Source organism: Octopus sinensis, linkage group LG6 (genome assembly GCF_006345805.1).
Source record: "Octopus sinensis linkage group LG6, ASM634580v1, whole genome shotgun sequence".
NCBI lineage: Eukaryota > Metazoa > Mollusca > Cephalopoda > Octopoda > Octopodidae > Octopus > Octopus sinensis.
In genome coordinates this window covers 119,377,143-119,403,604 of record NC_043002.1, presented here as the reverse complement: position 1 = coordinate 119,403,604, position 26,462 = coordinate 119,377,143, and the positions used below count along the sequence as shown (strand labels likewise).

Genomic DNA, 26,462 nt, shown 5'->3' with positions numbered 1-26,462 from the left:
CCGGGCGTTGTGAGTGTTTATTGAGCGAAAACACCTAAAAGCTCCACGAGGCTCCGGCAGGGGATGGTGGTGATCCCTGCTGTACTCTTTCACCACAACTTTCTCTCACTCTTACTTCCTGTTTCTGTTGTACTTGTATTTCAAAGGGCTGGCCTTGTCACTCTCTGTGTCACGCTGAATATCCCCGAGAACTACGTTAAGGGTACACGTGTCTGTGGAGTGCTCAGCCACTTACACGTTAAATTCACGAGCAGGCTGTTCTGTTGATTCGGATCAACCGGAACCCTCATCGTCGTAACCGACGGAGTGCTTCCACATATAATAAAACGCAATACGCTAGGAAGCTAAGGGTAAAACATCAGTTTAGTGTTTGGAACGCTTAATGGAAGGAGTCCTTGGATAATGTCTGACCTCATCGATCAAGGTTGTTCTAAAGCGGAAAGTAATAGCGGCAACAACAACGACCACCGACGAACCGATGACGATAATGACATTAGCAACAATAACAATAACAACAGATACAACAGAGACATCAACGACCGAAGGAAAGGGGAAAGTAGACAAAGAGAAAGTGGACGAGAGAGATAAGCGGAAAGATGTTAGATGGACCTTCCATATTGTGGAGAAAGGGTTGAAAAGACATTAAGGATCGTCGTCAGGAAGTCTGACCTCCCTGTCAGAACCAGGAGGCGAGGTCACACACTAGGCACTACCTCTCCCACAACAGCAGAAAAAAACTTGCTGATTTTTTTTCAAACGTCGATTTCCAAAGACTGTTCACTGTTCACATAATATATATTTCTTTACTACCCACAAGGGGCTAAACATAGAGAGGACAAACAAGGACAGACAAAGGGATTAAGACGATTACATCGACCCCAGTGCGTAACTGGTACTTAATTTATCGACCCCGAAAGGATGAAAGGCAAAGTCAACCTCGGCGGAATTTGAACTCAGAACGTAGCGACAGACGAAATACCGCTGAGCATTTAGCCCGGCGCGCTAACGTTTCTGCCAGCTGGCCGCCTTCTGTTCTCATAATATATTGATGATTAATACCTCTGCTTCTCGTCATCTTTTCAATTCATTTTCTAATTTTTTAAGAAAGCTTTTTGATACTTTTCTTTCTTCGTTTCTCATTTTCATCTTTCAATTTTTCCTTTTGTCACTTCTCCACGGCTTTTTCCGCATTGCTCAATTTTATAATCTTTCATTCTTATCCTTTCTACCTGTTCAGCCTTTCCTCCTAGCTCAGCTTTACTTCTCTTATCATAGTACCCTCTCTCACCATCATACCACGGCGTCACCATATCTTTTATTCTCATACAAGGCGGCGAGCTGGCAGAACCGTTAGCACGCCGGGCGAAATGCGTAGCCGTATTTCGTCTGAGTTCAAATTCCGCCGATGTCGACTTTGCCTTTCATCCTTTCGGGGTCGATAAATTAAGTACCAGTTACGCACTGGGGTCGATGTAATCGACTTAATCCGTTTGTCTGTCCTTGTTTGTCCCCTCTGTGTTTAGCCCCTTGTGGGTAGTAAAGAAATAAATACATATCTTTTATTCTCATTTCTGTTATTCTGGGTCTTTTTTCTTCGATCGTTTTCCAATTTTCCCTTCCTGTTTTCTTTGTTCCTTTGTAAGATATCGTCTGCAACTATAAGTTCTTCCCCATCGCACGATTATTCTGTCGCACTGGACAAGGTATTTGTTTATTATTTGCTAATAATAGGTATAAAGGGTTTTCTACTGCCATCATTTGGTTTATGGTTGACAGCGCTCTGAAGACTTGCTTCGATGCCATTTTTCTATCTTTCAGTTGATCTCCATTCTTCCACCCACCCACACGTTTTTTGTATAATCATTTCTAGTTATTCGCGGTAATCATCTCTGATGAGATTCTTAAAACAAATGTAAAAACCATGGTGGTGGAGCGCTGTACCATTAATCTCATGTCCTTTGTCTCAGCACTTTCTACAAGGTACAGTCTATTACTTATTCTATCGGTCTCTTTTGCCGAACCACTAAGTTACGGGGACGTAAACACGCCAGCATCGGTTGACAAGCGATGTTGGGGGGACAAACACAGACACACAAACACATACACATACATAAATATACATATATACGACAGGCTTCTTTCAGTTTCCATCTACCAAATCCACTCACAAGGCATTGGTCAGCCCGAGGCTATAGTAGAAGACACTTGCCCAAGGTTCCACGCAGTGGGACTGAACCCGGAACCATGTGGTTCGTAAACAAGCTACTTACCACACAGCCACTCCTATGTATATATATTATAATCTTCCAATACTGAAACACGTGTAGTTCCTTCACAATTGATAAGTTTAATTTTAACTTATGTAGGAGATAATTAAGGAATTATATTTATACCCTGCTGGTATACTGGTTTTATCCTTTAAAATATTATTTTGTGATGTGCAAATAGCTACCACGAGTTTACCTTCAGATATAGTCATTAGGTTATTTTTTGGTACTATCTGTAATAAAATACCCACGTATCTATTAATCCCCAAAACTGCATTATTATTATTCTATGTTTGACTTTTGCTTTATATTTGTACAAGTTGGCTCCAAGTCTCACCCAGACCTCAAGAGACAACGGGTTGGAAGTTCGTGTTATTGTTATGCCTAGTGTGCCATATATGTGGTTTTGTATTTAGTGTTGTACTAGTGAGTGTCTAAAAAAAAAGTATGTTTGTTTTAAAACTTGAGATTACATAGAAAGTATTTTGCGTAGGATATGACCAGTTCCCATGAGCACTATCTTTTGAATTTCTGCCATTTTGGGGTTTCCTGGTATCTGAGTTAGGTACCAATCAGCCCCTTTTGCTATCATTCCCAGGGCACCTATGACAACAGGTATTGTTTTAGTCTTCAGGCTCCACATTTTGCTGATTTCTATTTCAAGATCTTTATATTTGCTCAGTTTTTGGTAGGTCTTGACAGATACGTTTATATCGATTGGGACAGTCATATCAATGAGAAGGCATGTTCTTTGTTTGAAGTCTTTCAATATGATGTCTGGCCTATTTGCATCTATCTTTCTGTCAGTTTGAATGGGGAAGTTCCAGAGGAGTGAGATGTGGTCATTTTCAAGCACTGGAGGTGGTTTGTGTTCCCACCAGTTTTTTTTCATGGGGCAAATCCAGGTTTTTGTAGATTACCCAGTGAATATATTGTGCAGCTCTATCATGCCTGTTGAGATACTCTGTAGGCGCTAGAAGACTGCACTTGGAGACAACATGATCAATGGTTTCCTTTTGTTGTTAACATACACGACATGTTGGCCTGGTAGTTCCTTGTTGGTAGGCATTGATCTTGAGCTGCTATGATAAACCCTTCTGTTTCAGATTTTAAGCCAGAGGCCATTAGCCATTGATGGGTTAGGGCTTTGTCAACATCTGCATTATTCGCTCTTTTTGGGTATTTGCCATAGAGAGGTTTTTCTTGCCATTTATCATTCAGAATATCTAAGGCAGCAGTTTTAGCACGGGTTTTCATGCGTTTAACTTTTTCTGTGCTTGTTTCTTGTATTATTATTATTATTATTATCATTATTATTATTTATTTTTTTATAGTGTGCTTTCACTTCACTACCGAGCGCAGCTCTGTGTGCCTTGGGTATGTGCTGTGATTTGTTGCGATGCTCTGATGGTTACTGTATTGAATGTGGTTTGCGTAGGATGTGTGCTGTGCCCAGTAGTGCAATTTTCTGTATGCTATTATTATTATTATTATTATTATTATTATTATTATTATTATTATTATTATTATTATCATTATTATTATTCTTATTATTATTATTTATATATATATATAGAGAGAGAGAGGGGCAGAGGGGGAGAGGGGGGCAGAGGGGAGGGGGAGAGAGGGAGAGAGAGAGAGAGAGAATTCAATGTTCAGTCGTGTGGCATGGGAATGATTAGTAACCATTTTGAAAAAGGAATGAGTGTATCTAGATACATTTTAAAAGTATGTAAAACAAAAATACTTCCTTTTCTCTATCCTCGGGTGCTGAGAGGAGTCTTTCCTTAAGTAACTTAAGTTCCGTTTCTACAAGTTCTCAAAAAAAATTCCATTTAGAAATACATGAATAAGCTATGTCTCGAGCAGAGAAGAAAATATTTTCACACTACAATAGTTACAAATAATAATACTAATGGAAGCACTCCGTCGGTTACGACGACGAGGGTTCCGGTAGATCCGAATCAACGGAACAGCCTGCTCGTGTAATTAACGTGTAAGTGGCTGAGCACTCCACAGACACGTGTACCCTTAACGTAGTTCTCGGGGATATTCAGCGTGACACAGAGAGTGACAAGGCCGGCCCTTTGAAATACAGGTACAACAGAAACAGGAAGTAAGAGTGAGAGAAAGTTGTGGTGAAAGAGTACAGCAGGGATCACCACCATCCCCTGCCGGAGCCTCGTGGAATCGAAACCGCGATCTGGGAATCGAAACCGCGATCCTATGACCGCGAGTCCGATGCCCTAACCACTGGGCCATTACGCCTCCAATAATACTAATAACAATAATAATTAAAGACGCCATGATAATGTAGCAAAGACTTGATAATAGCAAAGACGTGGAATGAGCAAACGCAGAAGGCGTCACCGAGAATGAGAATTGCAAAATCGCGTGGGATGCAATGATTCAGTGCGATCATCCGACAAGACATCGGAAACTGGATATTGTTATGGTGAATAAAAAAGAAAGAATATGTGTGATAATTGATGTAGTATACCCCTGTGACAACAGGATGAGAAAGAATAATAAAAAATGAACAACTACGACGATTTGAAGTGAGAAATAGGCGCAGGAGTGGCTGTGTGGCAAGTAGCTTGCTAACCAACCACATGGTTCCGGGTTCAGTCCCACTGCGTGGCATCTTGGGCAAGTGTCTTCTGCTATAGCCCCGGGCCGACCAATGCCTTGTGAGTGGATTTGGTAGACGGAAACTGAAAGAAGCCTGTCGTATATATGTATATATATATATATATGTATGTGTGTGTATGTTTGTGTGTTTGTGTTTGTCCCCCTAGCATTGCTTGACAACCGATGCTGGTGTGTTTACGTCTCCGTCACTTAGCGGTTCGGCAAAAGAGATCGATAGAATAAGTACTGGGCTTACAAAGAATAAGTCCCGGGGTCGATTTGCTCGACTAAAAGGCGGTGCTCCAGCATGGCCGCAGTCAAATGACTGAAACAAGTAAAAGAGTAAAAGAGTAAAAGAGTAAAAGAGTAATGAGTAGGGTAGACGTGATACCAATAGTAATTGGCAAACTTGGAAGTATCACCACTCAACTACCAGCATGGCTGAAAATGATTGTGCGGAGTGTGAAGGTAGAACATCTATAACAATCAGCGTTGTTTGGAACTGCAAGAATTCTTCGCGGGGTTCTTGAAGCACGACTAGTAAACAACGTCACCCTCGACTGCTGGCTGTGGACAGCTGAAACTTTCCCTCATACCCCGCAAAATAAGCTGTGAGTTTTCAGCACTTAATAATAATAATAATCGTCTCTTCTTTAGGCACGAAGCCTTAAATATGGTGATAGAAGTAAGTTAATTACATCGATTCCAGTGCGTAAATGGTACTTATTTCATCGACCTCGTAACGATGAAAGCAAAGTCGCCGTCGGCGGAATTTGAACTCCGTACGTGAAGATGAATGAAATACTGCTATGCATTTCGTCCGGCGTGATGACGATTTTGCCAGCTCGATGCCATTTAAGAAGAAGAAGAAGAAGAAGAAGAAGAGAAGAAGAAGAAGAAGAAGAAGAAGAAGAAGAAGAACAACAACAACAACAACAACACAACGACGACGACAACGACAACAACAACAACAACAACAATAACAACAATAATAATAATAATATAATAATAATAATAATAATAATAATAATAATTTTCGCACAAGGCCAGCAATTTCATGTAGGGGATAAGCCGATTACATCGATCCCAGTGCTTGATTGGTACTTACCTTATCGAAACCGAAAGGATGAAAGGCAAAGTCGGTCACAGCAAAATTTGAACTCAGAACGTAAATACGGACGAGATGCCACTAAGCATTTTACTCGGCGAGCTAACGACTCTGTCAGCTCGCCGCCTTAGAGGTAAGCATAATATTGATGAGATGTGAAAAGAAAACACTTGAGGAACGCATTGTATCGTGTCCGATATAACTCATTATTTTAATTAACGATGTGAAACATACGATTTTTAGAAAATGAACATCTGTATATATTTCATATAGACTTATTTCACCATCTCTTTATGAAAGACCAAGTCGATTACGGCGATATTTGAACACAAAAATGTCAAGGAATGTAACTAAATACTGGTTTCAAATTTTAGCACGAAGCCAGAAATTTCGGAGGTGGGATTACATCGACCCCAGTGTTCAACTGGTAGTTGTTTTATCGATCTCGAAAGAATGAAAGGCAAAGTCAAACTCAGCAGAATTTGAGCGCAGATCGTAAAGACGGACTAAGTGCCGCTAAGCAGTAACGATTCTGCCAGCTTGCCGCTTTAGTATAGCTGAATATTTCTAGGCATTTAGTTCGGCGGTCTCTCGTTTCTGCATACAAACGATCTAAGTAAGAATAAATAAATATAATAGATGTTAAAGTAGCAATAATTACTTCATTCGCCGCTATTCGATAATGGAAGACTTAAGTAAAAGGTTAATGGAAAATAATTACCGTTGTATTACATAAATACATTTGAGAAAGACAAAAAAAACAGTAACTTAACAGAAACTGTTGAAGGAGTAACAAACGTAAGTAATTGTTTGTTTTCTATTTTCTGTCAGATTGGCAAATATGACAAAGAAGTTGGCTTGAAAAGAGACTTGAGCATATTTATTATTTATTTTTTTATTATTAAAAATAAAATAAAATCCTAAGGTAAATAAAAAATAAATCTATCATTAGTCATCATGTCAAATAGAAAGTGCTGTAATACCAGAGCTAGAAATATCACCATTAGAGCTCAAAAGTCAGAATCTAAGATCGGTCTCTCTGTATTGTTCTGAAAGCGGCAAAAGCTCTGAGAAAATATATAAAAGATGTTTGGTGTGCTTAAATGAACGGTGAACAGTATTGTATAAGGATACTCAGCGCCTCGGTAACATTTGTGCAGATTGGCATATACAACAGTATTGGTGACTACATACACTAGAAACAGCTAACACCACAAAACCGACAGAGGAAGCAGATAGTTGTTGCTGTTATTTAGTCCCGAGTCATTTCTGATCAGAGAGACATAATCAATGGTATTCCAATAAGGCGGTGAGCTGGCAGAAACATTAGCACGCCTGGCGAAATGCTTAGCAGTATTTCGTCTGCGTTACGTTGTGAGTTCAAATTCCGACGAGGTCGACTTTGCCTTTAATCCCTTTCGGGTTCGATAAATTAAGTACCAGTTACGAACTGGGGTCGATGTAATCGACTTAATACCTATGTCTGTCCTTGTTTGTTCCCTCTGTGTTTAGCCCCTTGTGGGTAATAAAGAAATAGGTATTCCAACTATGACAAGACAGTATGCCCAGAGCTACATTAATCAATATGAGCTTGTTTTTTTAAGAGAATAAGGTATGGTTTCAGAGAGATTTAGCTGATATTTCTAGAAGGTCGAGTGACTACCTGAAGTTTCCTTCGTTGTCTTCACTGTAACATAACATGCTTTGTAGTACTTGCTGCACGATACCACAATTGATTAAACAACGTAGCATGTCAAAGTAGCAGTATATAACAAAACACGCTAGAACGCACTAAGACACCAGAATCTCAGTAATAACAAACACTATACACGTATTACAGCAAAACACAAGCATAGCAAAATATTTGTAACGCTAATCTTAGTGATAGGGTAAATAAATGCAATGCTATGCAACGCTATGACTCATTATAATAACACAGCATCATTATTCTTCTCAAGACTCCAAAACAATGATAATGGAATAAATTGGATTGTAGAACATTATAAATTATGTCCCAATGCAGGGAGCTATATAAGAAGCATACCAAGATAACAACCCTGAGTGGGATGGAAATGCTTACAAATGAAGAAAAGTATTAACAGGGGGAATTGTCATGAATAACAAGGAAAGGTAAGAATATGCACAGAATCAATTAGAAAGTCACAGAAAAGTGAATGTTATCTCAAAGTTATCGGAATGCTACTGTATCTTTTAGAACTAATAATGTTACTGAAATAACTTGGCCAAAACTGCTCATGCCTAGGCTTCTGAGAATTCGGGATTAAAGAAACGGAGAAGTTACTAAAATCCTGGAGACTGGACAAACTTCATAAAGAACATACAAGTAATTTGGACAGAAAAATATATATTCTAAAATATATAAAATATAAAAAAGACTGGGAATAAAATACAAAACTAACTTTGGTAGGCAAAGAATTTGCAACAATGCTAGAGTAACTGAGTGACTTACAACCAAAAATAGCAAAATAACTAGAATCCATCAGAGAGAATCAATCGATACATGAAGAATGGTATATGCAACACGAAACAAAAACGATTTTATCAAGAACTGAATGGGGATATTAGCAATTGTAAAATAATTTCTAATCCTGAGGAAAGTAAACATTTCTCGACTGCGAATCTAAAATAACAAGAAATATCACAGCAAAGCAATACTGAGACTAAATGAATACAGAAGCTAAGGTTGTTATTGTTAATGCTGGTCAGCTTCAACTAGTCTTTATTGTAACAGATCAGGTGAGATTGAAGGCAAAAGAATACGACTTTTTAGAAATGTAATTTGCATGGTATTTTTGAAGCAGCTTTTTGTTAACAAAGATTTGTTGAAAATTTGACTGGAATACTAAACAGCAAGGTACAGCTATCAAAATGTTTGGCATGAAATTGAATATTATTTCTTCTCACTGATCCAAGAAACAGCAATCGACTACAGATAAATTCTCGGTGAGAGTGCCAATGATATTCACATATATTCAGATCAATAACTGATCGTCAGAGATATTAGCTATTGGGAATAAATTGATATTTGACTAGAAACAAGGCACTAATATTCTCCTTATTCTTGTAGAACATACCAATTTTTATTTTAAATATTCCCTGGACTGCTCCCACAATTTCATCGACCCAACTATGTTGCGAGTTTCACGTGACTTAAGCAGGATTTGAAAGCGTATAGTCTTTAAATTTTGTTATGTTACGCTCTCGTTCAACACAAATTATAAGACAGGAAACGGTATGTTAATGTACTTATGTCTTACCCAAAAGTAGTATCCAGTTAAGTGGAGGGATAATACTAGTACAGAGAATCTAAACAGTATTACAGAAGTTTTACATGAAACCTACGCTGCACGACATATCTAAGAACAAAATGAACTGTGTAGGAAATATTTGCAGTACTGGAATATCCAAGAGTCACACAGCAGAAAATAGTAACAAAAAGCATCAGTATTGCATATGTTAAGCTATAGTTACTGAATTAAAAGTATTACGTCACTAGTTCTTCTTTTAGTGTTTCTGAAAAGAAAGGAGGGCATATCAACTCTGAGATTTAGAAGTGTAAAATAGAAAGATGAAACAAAATATTGTAAAACACTTATTTCTGCGTTCTACTGTTTATGTCAGCTCCCCACCTTCATTGGTATTCAGATAAGTTCCGAAAACCCCGCTGATTTAGCTGGTAATCTTAATAGATTACATTATGGGATGGTGGAAGCACTCCGTCGGTTACGACGATGAGGGTTCCGGTAGATCCGACCAACGGAACAACCTGCTCGTGAAATTAACGTGTAAGTGGCTGAGCACAACGTAGTTCTCGGGGATATTCAGCGTGACACAGAGAGTGACAAGGCCGGCCCTTTGAAATACAGGTACAACAGAAACAGGAAGTAAGAGTAAGAGAAAGTTGTGGTGAAAGAGTACAGCAGGGATCACCACCATCCCCTGCCGGAGCCTCGTGGAGCTTTAGGTGTTTTCGCTCAATAAACACTCACAACGCCCGGTCTGGGAATCGAAACCGTGATCCTACGACCGCGAGTCCGCTGCCCTAACCACTGGGCCATTGCGCCTCCAGATTACATTATACTATATCGTTGACGAAAGCAACATAAATCGTAACACAAAAAGCTCGTATAATAGAATAAGCCAAGAGAAAGAAGGGGAATGAAGCGTTTCATGCAGAATCCTACCTTTCTCGGACATGTTCTAATTAACCTCTCTTTTTCTCGCTACTTAAATCCTATTCTGAATTTGAACATCTTGTACTTAGTGTCTGCCGATATAGATCATCACTGTCTTTCTCTGATAGTGTTTAACTTAGTCCAACAATTTACTAGTATATGGAGCGAGAATATGAGGAAAACACAATCGCACCAAAGAGCTTAGGCAGAAACAGAATTAGCGTTCGTACCATGTCTCTCGTTCACTCAGCACTATGCAAACCGAAGTTAAACACTGTCTCAGTAATTCTTTGTAATTGAAAATGCATTAATTACGTGTTCAAATTCACCATAGCTGATCAAAAATATGATGAAAGATGTTCTGTTGAGAACATCAGATCTTTTATTCAGACGGTGGGTACATGGTTACATTATCCAGTATATCCTTCTCTTATTTAATGCATCATGGCATTCGAGAGAGATTTGATTATTGTTTCTAGCAGGTGACGTCAACTTGTAAAAGACTCAGTTTATGACTGTTCTCTCTTGTCCTCTCTCTGTCTCTTTCTCTCTACATCTATCTATCTATCTATCTATTTATCTGTCGGTCTCATATTTTTCAACGGGGTGATTATATGACTAGGTAACACTAAAATGAAAATGAACTATAATCGGTATAGTATTTCTTTCAGAAAAAATTTATATACTATATCACTTTTGGCAAACAAGTAAAATGTCAACATCTAGATTTCCTAAAACAAAATTTTGTGTTGCATGATCTAATACATCTCAGGTAGACGTACTATATAGCCAGTAATCGAGCCTAGTTTCTGTCGCTCATTCAGCAAAAATTAGGAGCCAAACATCCGTCAATTCATACCAGTTCCACATACACATAAAGAGAGGGGATAGAAGCAATATTATGCTGGACTGGAACTGTACATATCTGGACGACAGGCTGGTTGCCCTGTCAACTCGTTGGAAATATCTGTACAAAACAAACCAGCAACAGTCATTATTTACTGTGAAGAAATGATAAATGATAAACTTGTGTTGACTATTTTCATTCCAAGTGTTGTATTGTCAACAGAAAGTTAGCGAAATGTAGTTATATTCTCGGTGAGATAAATACTAGTCAAAATGTTTATGATTGATAAAAGCTACAAATGATGAATTAGATTTAAATAAATGAATGATTTGATTTATATTTTCTTATTTCTGCTAACTAAATCATTTCAAGATCTTCTAGCGTCGCTTTTGAAATACAGAAAAATGGCAGAAATCCAAATTCTCAGCCAACAGTTCTTTGTTGTTGCATAATTAAAGGTATTCAAATCCGGACAAAGTTTTCATTTGAAACTCGCTACAGCTTCTTTCATAAGATTCTTTTACTGTTTGCATTCAATACACTTTTCTCTTTTCTCTGCTTATCCCTACCTTTCTCTCCATTTCTCTTCCTCTCTCGCTTTCTCTCTCTATTTACTTCTTCGTTTTGTCTCTCACTGTTTTTCGCTTTTGTATATTTAAATGCATAATCATCTTTTCTCTTTTTACTTCACATTCTTTTCTGTGTCTCATCTCTCATCTCTCTATTACTCTCTCAATCTTTCTTTCTCTCTCTCTCGTTCCCACTCTCACATGCGCGTACGTGCAATACAATTTCTCTTTTGATTTACTTTTATTGATATATAGTTCTTCAACTTTCTGTTCCTTTTTCTTTCTCTTCTTTTCTGTAATTTCCACTCAATTTTCTGTCTCTTTCTCTGACACTCTTCGCAAACGCGCGCGCGTGGCGCACATACTTTCAGAAGAGAGAACAAAGAGAAAAGAAGAATGTAGCGATATTATTAAAAGATAGATAGATAGATAGATAGATAGATAGATAGATAGATAGATAGATAGATAGATAGATAGATAGATAGATAGATAGATAGATAGATAGATAGATACATAGATAGATAGATACATAGATAGATAGATAGATAGAGATAGATAGATAGATAGATAGATAGATAGATAGATAGGTAGGTAGGTAGGTAGGTAGGTAGGTAGATAGATAGATAGATAGATAGATAGATAGATAGATAGATAGATAGATAGATAGATAGATAGATAGATAGGTAGATAGATAGATAGATAGATAGATAGATAGATAGATAGATAGATAGATAGATAGATAGATAGATAGATAGATAGATTATTGTCAATTCCTTCTGCTACTTTTCTCTCTTTTGCAGACGTTTTCCATTATCTCTCATTGAATCTCTCTCAGCCAATCACCCTCTCATTCTTATTCTATCATTCTCACTCCAGTCCTCTCTTTCCGAAATCATTTTAGCCTATACCGCCATCAACTGCCAACAGTGGTGTGTGCGCGCATTTTCACCCTCCACAATATAATTAATGCTGGCCCACAAAACGATAGAATTAAAATTTAGCTTAACACATCACTTTGTCGCTTGCTATACGCCTCCTGGCTATAAATGCGCTAATTGCAGCCCTATTTTGGTCGAGTTGACCTTTAATGCTTCTCGTTTTATCTTAACGATTCTCTTCAACATGCATTACTTGTGATTTGTTAACTAACTTATACTACAGTATCAAAGAAGCAACTCTTCTTTCGTTGCCACTGAATGTGACCGTAAACCCTTCTCATGTATATGTCCATACATGCACGAACACCCACACATACGTATATACCTTTACTTATATTGCCTATGGGATTGTGTAAATATATGTGTGTGTTTGTGTGTATATATATATATATATATAATGTACAATATCTGTATTAATATACATACACGCAAACACACATATGTATGCGCACGCATATATACATACATACAAGATTATATATACACACATACATATATATACATATATATATGTGTGTGTGTGTGTGTGTGTGTGTGTGTGTGTGTATGTATATATATATATATATATATATATATATATATATACACTAATGTAAGGGGTTCTAATGATTATACATCGAGAATTGAAGTTTCATCAGGCGAACGGCAAACTTTAACTACTCAGCCCGAATACCGAGCATGTATAATGAAGAGCTATTGAATGGTTGTGAAAACATCTCGTATTGAATGCAGGCAATAGAATTAAGATAATGGGCATAATTCACTATTTATTTATACTTATTGTAATAGGCCTTTGGCTTCCTTAAGTTGGATGAAGCTGAAGAACTTTTTCAATCTAACTGCTTTAACATTTTAAATAAACTGATATCAATTGAAAATGGATACGTGCTGGAAAAACTGTCGCAGTTGAAGCCACGAAAAATAGCGGTTAAAAAGTTAATGGAAACATTATATAATATGGTATTTTGAGATGATTCAGATAATCATATCATTAAATATTTCATTCTATTATTCTGATGTCCTCCGTGTAACTATTATGCTATTGATATCCTTTATGATTGCTAGGAAAAGTAGAATCTGTATCATCACGCATGCAAGAAAAACTAGGTTTGTTTGATAGCGCTGAGTTATGTGATGTAATTGGTCTTTATGTACCTGATATACTGCAAACTAAATTCACTCCTATAAATACAAGGCAGTTATATAAACGTAGTTATATCCTAGCACGTGAACAGTCATTCACAAGAGGGACTTAGAAAAGATCTAATCAACTTCTTTAACGGATTATGTCAAAAACAAAAATTAATGATCACAAATGCAATGGTAATGTCAACTTTTCTACAGACAAACACAAACCATATAGAAACCTAAAGTTACCTACGTACATTAGCATTGAATCCTGATATGTACCTATGGTTTTGTGAATCTTGTTTAGTAATATAATATACAGATTATAAATATACACTACTTCGACACTTCATTACAAAACATTTACGTTGCATGCAACAGGGATCACCACATCATAATAGGTCTCCAAACTCCACTCACTTAATAAATACTTATGTCAAGGCCTACACTATGACACAAGTATTTATCACATGCCAACAGATCTTCATTTCTTTGCATGTGTGTACAACAATACAAAATGTCTACAACTCATCTTTGCAACTGTACACGTCATTTTAAACAGTATGCATACCACCTCAAAGAATTCACACATCATCTGAATAGGTCTACATGTCATCCCAATAGGTTTACACTTCTTCGCAATAGATCTATACGTCATCCCAACATGCTTACACTTCCTTGCTGCATGGATACTTTACACCGGTGTTTCTCAACCACTTTTTTTACCTATGGACCCTGAGATTCCTATTTTATTTGGGTGGACCTACCTAGCCATTTGATGTTTACAAAATCCTATTATATTTTTATAATTAAATATTATTATGAATTGTATTAAAATATTGCTAAAAAGTGTTTTGTGTATAGTTAAATTATAAACAATTTATTGCAGATAAATTTTAACAACAAAATCTTATATGGACCCCCAAGGGCCATATAGATCCCGATTGAGAGCCACTGCTTTACAAAGTCACACAAACCGCTAACGGCATCTGCCAAATATCTTTCAATCACGTCCGGCCATTTTAAAAGTAAAAGAAAAGGTACGCACAATGTAATCTTCATATATAAAAGTCAAGTTGTGTGCTGTCTGTCTCCTACGATTTAGATTCCTAACTACTCCCACATTTTGCGGTGCAGTTTAACCAAAACCGGGTATCTTATAGTCGTGATTCATATCGAGCCCTTCTGGGTATTAGCACGCGTCTACGATGAGTCTACGATTTAAAAAAAATTTACCATCATTTTTTTCCATTTAATGCATTTTTTCGCTATTATATAAGGGAAGTAACTCTCTAAAAATGTCTACGATGAGTCAACGATTTAAAAATAAAATTACCATCATTTTTTTTCCATTTTGAATGCATTTTTTTGCTATAACTCTCTAAAAATGCTGATATAGTTATTTCCCTTACAAACCCGAGCAATGCCGGGCGATACTGCTAGTTATAAATAAACGTTCAGTGATGGCAAACGTTTTATCATAGAACTGTTCTGTTATGCCAAACATGGAGCTAAAAATCAACAATTGTGGTTTGATAGTTTACACGGCATACAACAAATGTCCAGCAGATCGTAATAAATCTATGTCATGTTACGATCCACTTTGACTACATTAGAAATGATCTCCACCTGGTCAAAACGTCACACTGCACAAGCAAACGCTAGTGTCACTATGTCCGCTCGGCCCGCTAGAAATAACAACAACATATCCCTCAAATCATACCATTTTTATATTAGAAAAAGACTGAATCATATACTCCTGCATACTCAATGTCTAGAAACAGCTTGGCAGACTGAATTCACATTCTATCAATATCAGTCTTTAATATATTCTAATTGGTATATTCAGTGTCATGAATATTCCTTATATCGCATACATTGTTTACTACACATCTTCCCAGCTAACTAGAGATCCTCTACGTAGTCGTTTGACTTGTTAAAAAGAGCAGCCAAATTCCCTCAACTTACAACTAGCTGGGTTTTTTTAAGGAAGGACACATTGCACAATGTATACAAAAAGATAAGATGGTTACGGCAACGGTTTATATTCGGTGAGCTGGCAGAAACGTTAGCACGCCGGGCGAAATGCTCAGCGGTATTTTGTCTGGAGTTACGTTCTGAGTTCAAATTCCGCCGAGGTCTACTTTGCCTTTCATCCCTCCGGGGTCGATAAATTAAGTACCAGTTACGCACTGGGGTCGATATAATCGACTTAATCCGTTGTCTGTCCTTGTTTGTCCTCTCTGTGTTTAGCCCCTTGTGGGTAGTAAAGAAATAGGTTTATATTCGCTTAATCGTAGACCTATTCGATTATTACTGAAGTGTGGTTAAATATAACATCAACTACTACATATTATCGTAACAAATCTTTAATAAATATCCACATCTTTATATTGCTTCAAAAGATCTGAACATATATACACAATAGGTTTATATTAGAATTAATTCTGTCTGCACACATCACAAATTTCTTATATGAACTACATCACGTGCCCACTGTATCCGAGACCTACACTTCAGCTAAACTTGTCTTTACACACACACACGTTCTCACACAGACACACTCACACACAGAATTACGACGGTATTATAACACCAAAGAATTTAATCGTTCTACAAACATCAAATATTAAAATTAACTTTTATATCATGAATTATTTCATAAAATCATTATTCGCAAAAGAAATATGAGTTAATTAGGAATCAGTCAATTCAGAGAAATCGCTCTTAATTCTTGATTAGCTAATTCGACTGTAAACAACCAAAAAAAGGTAAAGTTAGAAGGTCATTGGATTTTTACTTTTTGATATTTCCAATGATCTTTAAAGGACTTTGATGTTGTCAAACGACTTCAACATGGCCAACGATTGAAATATTTCTCTCACTACTCCTTTACTTTCTACTATAGTATCTCACTTCAAAATTACAGATATAAACCGTTCATATATTCTACTAGAATCGATAAAGACACTTTCACTACCAACAGCATCAAATAGCAAACTCATATTTACTTCCAATTAACAGCGCTACATTTAATACATTAGTATCGTCACTTTTTTGGAAGCACTCCGTCGGTTACGACGACGAGGGTTCCGGTTGATCCGAATCAACGGAACAGCCTGCTCGTGAAATTAACGTGTAAGTGGCTGAGCACTCCACAGACACGTGTACCCTTAACGCAGTTCTCGGGGATATTCAGCGTGACACAGAGAGTGACGAGGCCGGCCCTTTGAAATACAGGTACAACAGAAACAGGAAGTAAGAGTGAGAGAAAGTTGTGGTGAAAGAGTACAGCAGGGATCACCACCACCCCCTGCCGGAGCCTCGTGGAGCTTTTAGGTGTTTTCGCTCAATAAACACTCACAACGCCCGGTCTGGGAATCGAAACCGCGATCCTACAACCGCGAGTCCACTGCCCTAACCATTGAGCCATTGCGCCTCCACTATCATATATATCGTCACTATCATCGTTATGACGTTATAGTCGCCATTATGCCGTCATTGTCCTTATTGTGACGTATTCACCATAATATTAGTGAAAACGCAAAATTGTGCGGACGGTATAGCGGTTTAAATTGATTTCACTAATTCAGTGGTCCTTTAATTCTATCAATTCCAGTAGGATGAACATTGAAGTTGTTCTGGGACAGAACCTGAACTCGGAACGTAGACGCCTGTAATTAAGTGTCGCAAACCACTTTGTCAGGGGCTCTAACAATGCTAACACCACTTCCCTTGAATAATAATAATGTTCCAAATTATGGCACAAGGCCGGCAATTTTAAAGTTAGTGGACTTATTCAGTTACACTGACTCGACAATTTGACGGGCGCTTTGTTGTCGACCCCGGAAGGATAAAAGGCAAAGTTGACCTCGGCAGCATTTGAACTCAGAACGTGAAAACCCGAAAGAAATGCCGGTAAGCATTTTAACCGACGCGCTAACGACTGCAGAACTTGACTGGTACGTTATCTTACCATCCTCGTAGGGATGAAAGGCAAAGTTGACCCTGGTGGTGCCTTTTCAAAGCTACAGAAGACTTAGCATACACGGATTGGCAGAAGATACCTTCTCTATGTGAGTCTTTTAACATCTTGGGACGAACTTTATCTCAGCAGCGGCCTTGCAACATTAAATCTAGATTTCGCCTGCAGATGCCCCTGAATATGTTATCGTGACTAGACTAGGAGGCCAGCAAAGTATTTTCTCCACCTCTTGGCAATGTAATTTGAAGAGAGAAGAAATCTAGATGAATTCCTGGTGGCAGTAGTGGAGTGCTACTTCGTATAACGAAATCGACGGATGGTATGTCTGAATACTTTATTTAAAGTCAGCTCCCAGCTGAACCCAAAATTTTCCCATGTCTTATGGTATCTGCTGCAACTTTTTGTGTCTCATCTTACGCAAATGCAAAATGAAAGACTTGTTTCCAAGCCATGCTCAGTAGTTCTCCTTCTTTGCAGGGATGGTACATTTAACTTCCTGGCTAGATCATGGAGTTCTGCAATCCGGCGTCACACCGAACTGTTTTTAATACCCAATAAGATAACGTAACTCACCCTACATAAAACAGAACAGAGTGACCCTTAGGAGTTCCAGGCACCTGGTACAATGTCATGTGACACCATTCAAGAAATAATAATAATAATAATAATAAATGCCCTGATGCAGTACCAGAATGGCTCTCATGGCTTCTGATCTTAATCGATTGGAAGTGTTACCATGTACATTGTTTTCTCTTGGTATAAAAGATGGGCTACAGCAAATATTCTGCTCAATACCACAGATTTGCTTGTCAGCTGTTTGACCTTAACCAGTTGACCATGTCCTTTTGTGGCTGACGATATGTGCATCTCTGACCACGAGCATTTATACAGTTCTTTAATTGTTAAATATTTAGAGCATTCATCGTACACTCTAATCTGTGGGTATGCGTCAGAGAGATCCAATTTAGAAAATATCTTGCCACCGTTTAATTTTGCAAAAATATCCTTCTTTGGTTCAAACCAGTAGAAAAATCAGCACACACACTTTTTCTTAATGTACACAATTGGTGCTGCTCGTTTAGAATATTTTCCTTTTTGAATAACTCCAATTTTTTCTAGTCTCTCTGACTCTTAGTTTATCTGTTAAAATGCTGTGAAAGATACCGTTCATTTTTGTTTAAATGTCGGTATGGCGTTTTCTTGTATTTGAAACTGTGCCTTCATTTTGGTACACAGACCTAATTACCTCCGCCAAGGAAGGAGGCTATGTTTTCATCGGCGTTGGTTTGTCCGTCTGTGTGCAAAATAACTCAAAATGTTGTGAACGGTTTTTGATGAAACTTGCAGGAAAAGTTGGTAATGACACAAGGAACGGATGGATTCTTGAAGGATTTTTCATGTTATATTTACTTTACATGAAGTATTACAATGTTACGTCCTTTGATTATCTCCCTTGAAAACACGTTCATCGTTTCCACGTAACCTATGGTGGCGTTGCTGTTTCCAAAGTTTATTTTCGTTTCTCTATTAGTAATTTTACTCACGTTGTGTGTGTATCACTCATGTTTTAGGTAATTGTTGTTTCTTTTGCAAGCCCGCCAAGGAAGTTGTTTTTGCCGGCGTTGGTTTGGGAAATTCGGCGATTTTCAGCATGTGTGTATATGGATGGAAATGAGCTGCTTGGCGAAGGTTTTAGCTCTCCGAGTTCTTTTCTAGTTTATCGGACAGATCTTCAAAGAAAATATTTAAAAACAGTTTTTCTGCTCATCTGACGACTTACTGGAGAAAAAACATTTACATTTTCACAGAAAAGATTTACGGAGAGGTCCCATAAATTAAACAATTCCATTCAGTCAGTACCAGACAAGTTTGTTGTATTACTGAGCACAAAACTTTAGCCTTTAAGGTTTTTTCCCGAAATTTGATGTTACTTATCAATTCGCCCCTGAAATATAACTTTTTTCTTGAAACACTACGGGCAATTTTCGAGCTTTCATTTAATTTAGGTCTCCCAAATTTCTCCATGTATCTGTGTTAATTATTGAGTCAGGGAGTACTACAATTTATTTACGGGTAGTTTCAATTTAAGGAGGATGACAAGATGTTTTAAAATTTAAGGAAAGAAGTTATCAAAAAACATATATACAAGGAAACTTACTAACATGATTATCAAAGGGTTGTACTTATGCTAACGATGTAAACGCAAGTAAATGTATCGAAAACATTACCGTAGGGTACTTAAGAAAGTTTACTCACAGAAATATTTCCGAGAATCCCACCAATTGTCCACAATTGTGCAAGTCTAAGTCCAGCGGTTTCTACAATTGGTCGGTTACAATTTGAACCGAGGGCACATGTTAAAACCGTTACAATCGATATGTCAATAAAACTAAGCAAGAAAAGATAGAGGGTCTGGGTGAGGAATACAATGATATCATAAATCTTGACTTCAGCAAGGCCTTTGATAAGGTTGACCAGAACAACTTTAAAAAATCTCTCCAGCATTGGAGTGCAAGGGAAACTTCTAAAGTAGTTTAAATCCTTTCTGCTGAACAGAACGCAGCGTGTGGGGATCAAAGGTGTTCGATCAAGCACAGCAAAAGTCATCAGTGGGGTCCCACAAGGCACTGTTAGGCCCACTCCTGTTCCTTATCTACATAAATAACATCATTAGGGTCATTAAATGCAGTAATATAAAAATTTTGTTCCTATCAATAAATCTAATAATTTAAAAATTATAAACTAATAATATATTAACTATAAGTGGGTGCAAACATGCAATTACAATCAACTGGCTACACTTACAGTTCTACATAGCACATCAAAATTTTGCAAATACCTCCTGTAATCCCAATCAACATAGTACTAAAAACAAGCAGACACATACAATGAATGGTGGGTGATGGCGGACATAGAGTACAATAAAATAAAAGAAAAATAGCATAAAATAAATGAAAATGGGGGTAATAACATTCACAAGTGAGTAGGGCTATCAATGTCCATTTAAAGTGGGGGAGTGGCAGTGAGTAGAGGAAAGAACAATAAGTTAGTAGCGAATTAAGTCAAAATTCCAGCAAGTGCCGACATCCATGGTATAAAAGGCGCTAGAAGGCAAAGAAAGCAAACAAGATAGGAAAAGCTAAAACTGAAATTTAAATAAAATATAAGATTTGAAGTAATTATTAGGGGTAAAAGACTATATTGTTCCTACCTTGAAAAGCAAATAAAATTAATGGAAAGAAAACCATTCCGTTCATGGCGTTGACATTTCGCGATGTGAATTACGAGAGAAGATTCACGCAAGAAATTCTACGTATATATAATATAGCAATCGAGTATGGCAATACTATTTATGCCACCGTCTTTGATATATTCGTTTCTATACAGTTTACGACTTACACTACCCTGACATATTTCGCGAAGCAATTGAGTCTTGTTCGTGGTTCGATTTCGATTCTGACAAGACCTATTGCCAAATCCTGAATAGAAAATTTCAGGCCATTAATCTGCAAAGATGGAAATGGAAGTTCCATTTCTGCTTTTTAACCCCATATCGATCTTGATCGAGTACATCTATCAGACCAAAGGCATTACAACCGTAAGTATCCTTCTTTTCCATATTATCTATAACTACATTATCTAATGTAACCATTCGTTTTGTAGAAATATAGACTTAGGGAGCCTGTTTCTAGCAGACAGTTTCAGTAAGTTCTCCGGGCAATGATATATGTGATGTGGTGTGTCATTTAGTTTTATTTCAAAATTTCTTGCCAATAGAGAAAGAGCCGGTTTCTAACCCAGATCCAAGGTTCCTTCATTAGAATTTCAACATCAATAATAGGAAAGCTTTGCGCTAGAAAGAACACTGACTGTGTCTTAAGTATGATATACATAGAGATCGCTAAATTATGCGGAATCCGTGGCTAGTAATGTGTGTTTTTATGAATGAAATCACATGCACACTTACGTGTAAATAAATATATACATATCATGCATTTATATAGACAGACAGGCAAACAGACATGCAGGCAGGCTCACAAACAGCTAGCTAGCTAGCTAGATAGATAGATAGATAGATAGATAGATAGATAGATAGATAGATAGATAGATAGATAGATAGATAGATAGATAGATAGATATGAACTATATATATATATATTATATAACCTTTCTGTCCCCCTCCCTCTCTCATTCTTCATTCTTTCTGGTTTTCTCTAGAACCCTTCCCTTTTTCTCTCCCTTTCTCTTACTTCTCCTCCTCCCTCCAGTCACTGACACGTGACCAGAGGTCTACTGCCTTTCTGACTACTACTTCCAACAAGTGAAGTCGGCTTTTTCTGTCCCTCTCAAGCCGTTTTCAAGGCGTTCAAAATATTTTTTCTTTCGTTCAAGCTTAACAACCCTTAATGTTTGTGTTACAGTTACTCTCCTTGTCCTGTTTTTTACTGTTTTTATTATTTGTATTGTCTTTACTGTCCTGTTTTTGTTACCACTTTAACCCCTCCGCAAAAAATCTCAAATTTTATTTAATTTGCTTTGCGGGAAGGATTGTTTCCACAAAGTTGTGTCTCGCCTTTACCTTCGAAACACGGAGTAGACGAAACAGAGGCGGCTGAAGAAGGGGAATTTTCCTTGTGTTGTATGTTTTTTACTCTGTTTTTTCTTTGTTTAAAACAATGTCCGTTTCCTTGGTTTTGTTTTTATGTTTTCGTTTCTCATTCTGTTCGACGTTATTTTGGTGTCCTGTACCCATATATGCATGTATATATACATATAGATGTAGGTACGTACATATATATATGTATATATGCATATGTTTTATTTATTATTTTGTTATTATATATATATATACACATGCGCAAATAAGTTCCGTGTGTTTCCATATATAAATTCAAACTTAGCTCATTAGGTGATATGTGACGTTAAGACATTGTTAACATTGGTTTATCGTGTAGAGAGAGAGTTACATCTGCGTGTGAGAGAAACTTTAAGAATCAACGGTGTTTACTTAAGAACACATTTGAAGAGATTAAGTAATGAGCAGGTTTAGAAGAACGGATCTGACAATCACATCAGTGTTGGGGTAATTTAGCTAAACAGACAGCAGATTAATCAAAGTCTGAAACTATCAATGTTCCATAGAAATACCGAATTTACCGAAACGGTCCTTATAATTACTTCATTATAGCATTAAGGTTATTTAAGAGCAGAGAGTTGTTCAAATTCGCATTTACTAAACTGACTCGAATACACACACAGAAATAATGGTGTGAGAGTATGTGCGTGTGCGTGTGCACGTGTGCACATGTGTGTGTGAGTGTGTAGGTGTGTGTGTGTGTTTGAGTGTCTGTGCGTGTGGAGAGAGAGTAACGATTAGAATATTGCTTATGCATCATATTCTCTGCAACTGTATAATAAACACTCTCTAACTTGAATTCTAAATATATATATATATATATATATATATATATAATATATATATATATATAGGGAGAGTTTACGAAAAAAAAACAAAAGACGAAGACAGGTGGTGTACAAAACAAACAGATGTATTAGTATAACGCTCAGGAATAGAAAAATTCTATTACGTTTCGAGCCTACGCTCTTCTACATAAAGGGACACAGAAAAAAAACAAGGAGAGAAAAAAATGTGTGTAGTGGCTAACGATCTATCATGGCGACATATATAATATAAAAGGATAAAATTGTAAAAAATTTTATTAGTGTCCAGCATATAAAAAGATAGACCCATTAAGGTGAAATCATAAATACAATTATAATGATAGAGTAAAAATAATAGTGATGATATTTAATGTGATTCGATGATCTAGATCTCCTTTCAGCATATTGGCAAGAATTTTTTGTATACCCTTAATTATAATTATATAAGCTAATTTCTTTAATAACTACGAAACTCAGTTTAACATAGAAAACGCATCGGATAACCCCTTCCTGAAGAAAAATAAACCAAAAACAGACACAGAAATGACCCCACGTGTATTTAACACTAACCACAGACGGTCTAGGGGATGCAACTCGTCCTTCTCTGGCTCACTTGCTCCCCCAAATGGCTATCGGACGGCTATCAATAATTCAGCCCACGGGGGTAAATCTAGACTTGATCTTCGGGGTATCCGACATGCAAACCAAAGATTTCATCGAAACCCCCAGACTGACCGAAGTTTTGGTGAACCACTTCCTACCAGGAATAACTTGCCTCCGAGGCTTTGCCCCCAACACAGCCACTTCAGGCGGTCGGCGAGACGGGACATGACTAGACACCATAACCTCTCCCTCCAACCATATCACAATATTAAAAATCAATTAAACCCAAACTACGTTAGCCACAGACCATATAACAATCCTCAGTACAACCATAATCCAGTACACTGCACAACCACTCCACCACAAACATACTACCATAGACACAATTTACACCCACCTTTCCCTCAGCAAACCAAACAAATACAGACCTTCCACTACAATCCATGTACTTACAACCATTTTTTAGACGCAAACCAGAGAAACAGAGATGTGAAATGGAAACAAATAAACAAGTCCAACCGAAAATAATCAACCTGTCAAAGAAAATCCTGAGTTCTACAGAAATCAAAATCCTAGCAAGAGGTCTAAAATTTACCCCTACCCCACCACAGATCGAATCCAAATGAAATTAAGGACAATACCTTGGACTTCTGCCGTAAATTACGCCTCACAGAAGCTCTTTACAACTATACCAGTGAAGATGACTCAAAAGTGAAAAACAAAAGTGAGTACCATCCTACAAAAGGTAGAAATAAAGCACTTGATGTTTTCTGTGATCACATAACTTGTTTTCCTTACAATACCATTCCAAAACAACATATCAAATCCAACCTTAATTTAAACGAATGGAAAGACCTTGTCGAACTAAAAAAATGACATAAACCTCACTATTAAAGAGGCCGATAAAGGAAGTGCGGTAGTATTGATGGATACAGAGTACTACAAAAATTTAATACTTTCCATGTTGGAAAATAATACTTACTATGAAAAACTTACATATTACAGCCCACAGAAAACACTGAAAAACTTATCCTCCTTACTCAAAATTCATGGAAAGGGTCTTACTACACATGAAATTGACTATCTATCCAATTTCAAATACAGTCCTAGTCTATTCTACGGATTACCCAAGATACATAAAAATCCACTCATTTGTGAAGCCTGCAAAGTCAACCGGCGTCGATTTGTTTACGTCCCCGTACCTTAGCGGTTCGACAAAAGACACCGATAAAATTAGTACCAGTGCTAAAAATATACAAGTACTGGGATCGAGTCATTCGACTAAAAACTTCTCAAGGCAGTTCCCTAGCATGGCTGAAATCTGATGACTGAAACAAGTAAAAGATATATAAATTACTTTGGAGCAGTTTTTGATCAAAAGCCAAAGATGTACTTTTAAAATGGTATACGTGTTTGGTTCTATTAAAATGTTAAGTCATTTCATCAGAGAACGTTTACTATAACGATACTTCTGCTTCAGCAACTCAGCGCTGAAACTGTCTGAAATGTAATGCAAAATAGGTTAGTTTCGAAACATAAATGTGCACGTCACAAAAGCAAAGTTTGAAGGGAATAGTAGTCATTTCCTTTGATTTCTAGATAGAAGCAAATAAGAAATAACATTTACTGACCAAAGACAAAAGAAAAATATAATTTGTTACATAGGGTTTTTTGTGCAACACACCTTGCTGCATTTTACAGTAAGACATTTTATGCTGCAGTGTACAGGTTTGGAGCACTGTCCGAGTGTCTTCAAGAAGAAAGATCTTATTAAATAAGGTGCTTTTAGAGGAAAGAATTTATTTGATAATTTGTTTTTATCTAATAAGTACATTATCTAAAGTAATGTTTAAACCCCAAAATAACGAGATATGTCAAGGTTGTAGAGTATTTGATCATAGTTCTGCTAGATCAATGTTGGCATGAGACAACAGCTCAGACGTGCGCATATCTGCATTTATACATACAAACTCAATCTATCACAGAAAACCGCACGCATGAAAAAGTACACACTATACGCAATCACACATGTAATACATACAATATAAGCATGCACACTTACATACACCTACACACACACACACACACAGACACACACACACACACACAACACACACACACATAAACACGTTGATATTTTGGAGACGGTAAGTATCACAACAGAATCTGTCAGAGTAACGTAGTTGCTTTGAGCGTATTCACTCTACACACTGCGGTGCAAATATAGCACTTATCCTTACTAGATGTCATTAGAACGACCAAAGAGGATTAAAGCGTAGGCACTGCCATCTAGAGTGATGTTAATCAATCACACAGAATCTTGTTTATCTACTTATTTGAGATTAATTACTCGGGAATAATGAATGACAGACTGTATTGCAATGTACTGCGTGAACATTTGCCTCTCTCGTTTTTGCTCTCCTCTCTTCTTTCTTTCTCTCTTTCTCTCTCTCTCTCTCGCTCTATCTATCTATCTATCTATCTATCTATCTCTCTCTCTCTCTCTCTCTCTCCACTTGCATACACTTGGTGAAAATACATAATTGCAGAGCTATTAAGATTTTGATTAGTATTTACGAGCCGACTCGTACTTAGATGTCAACCTCACTTTCCTCTCTACATTATGTATTTTGGGCTTTGATAAAGTCAGTATCGTTTCGACCGTGTTTTTTTTTTCTATTTTCTTCACCCCCTCCCCTTCTACTTACTCATTATTTTCTTCACCCTCCTCCTCTACTTATTATTTTC

General features: G+C 37.2%; 1 protein-coding gene across 1 annotated transcript; it reads left to right on the top strand.

Annotated features, from left to right (window-relative positions):
* Window positions 1-402: 402 nt before the first annotated feature.
* LOC115213344 (putative uncharacterized protein DDB_G0283223) lies at window positions 403-13,812 on the top strand. The gene is made up of 2 exons (XM_029782279.1): window positions 403-556; window positions 13,622-13,812. Exons 1-2 carry the CDS (start codon window positions 403-405, stop codon window positions 13,810-13,812), a joined length of 345 nt encoding a protein of 114 aa, XP_029638139.1.
* Window positions 13,813-26,462: the final 12,650 nt, after the last annotated feature.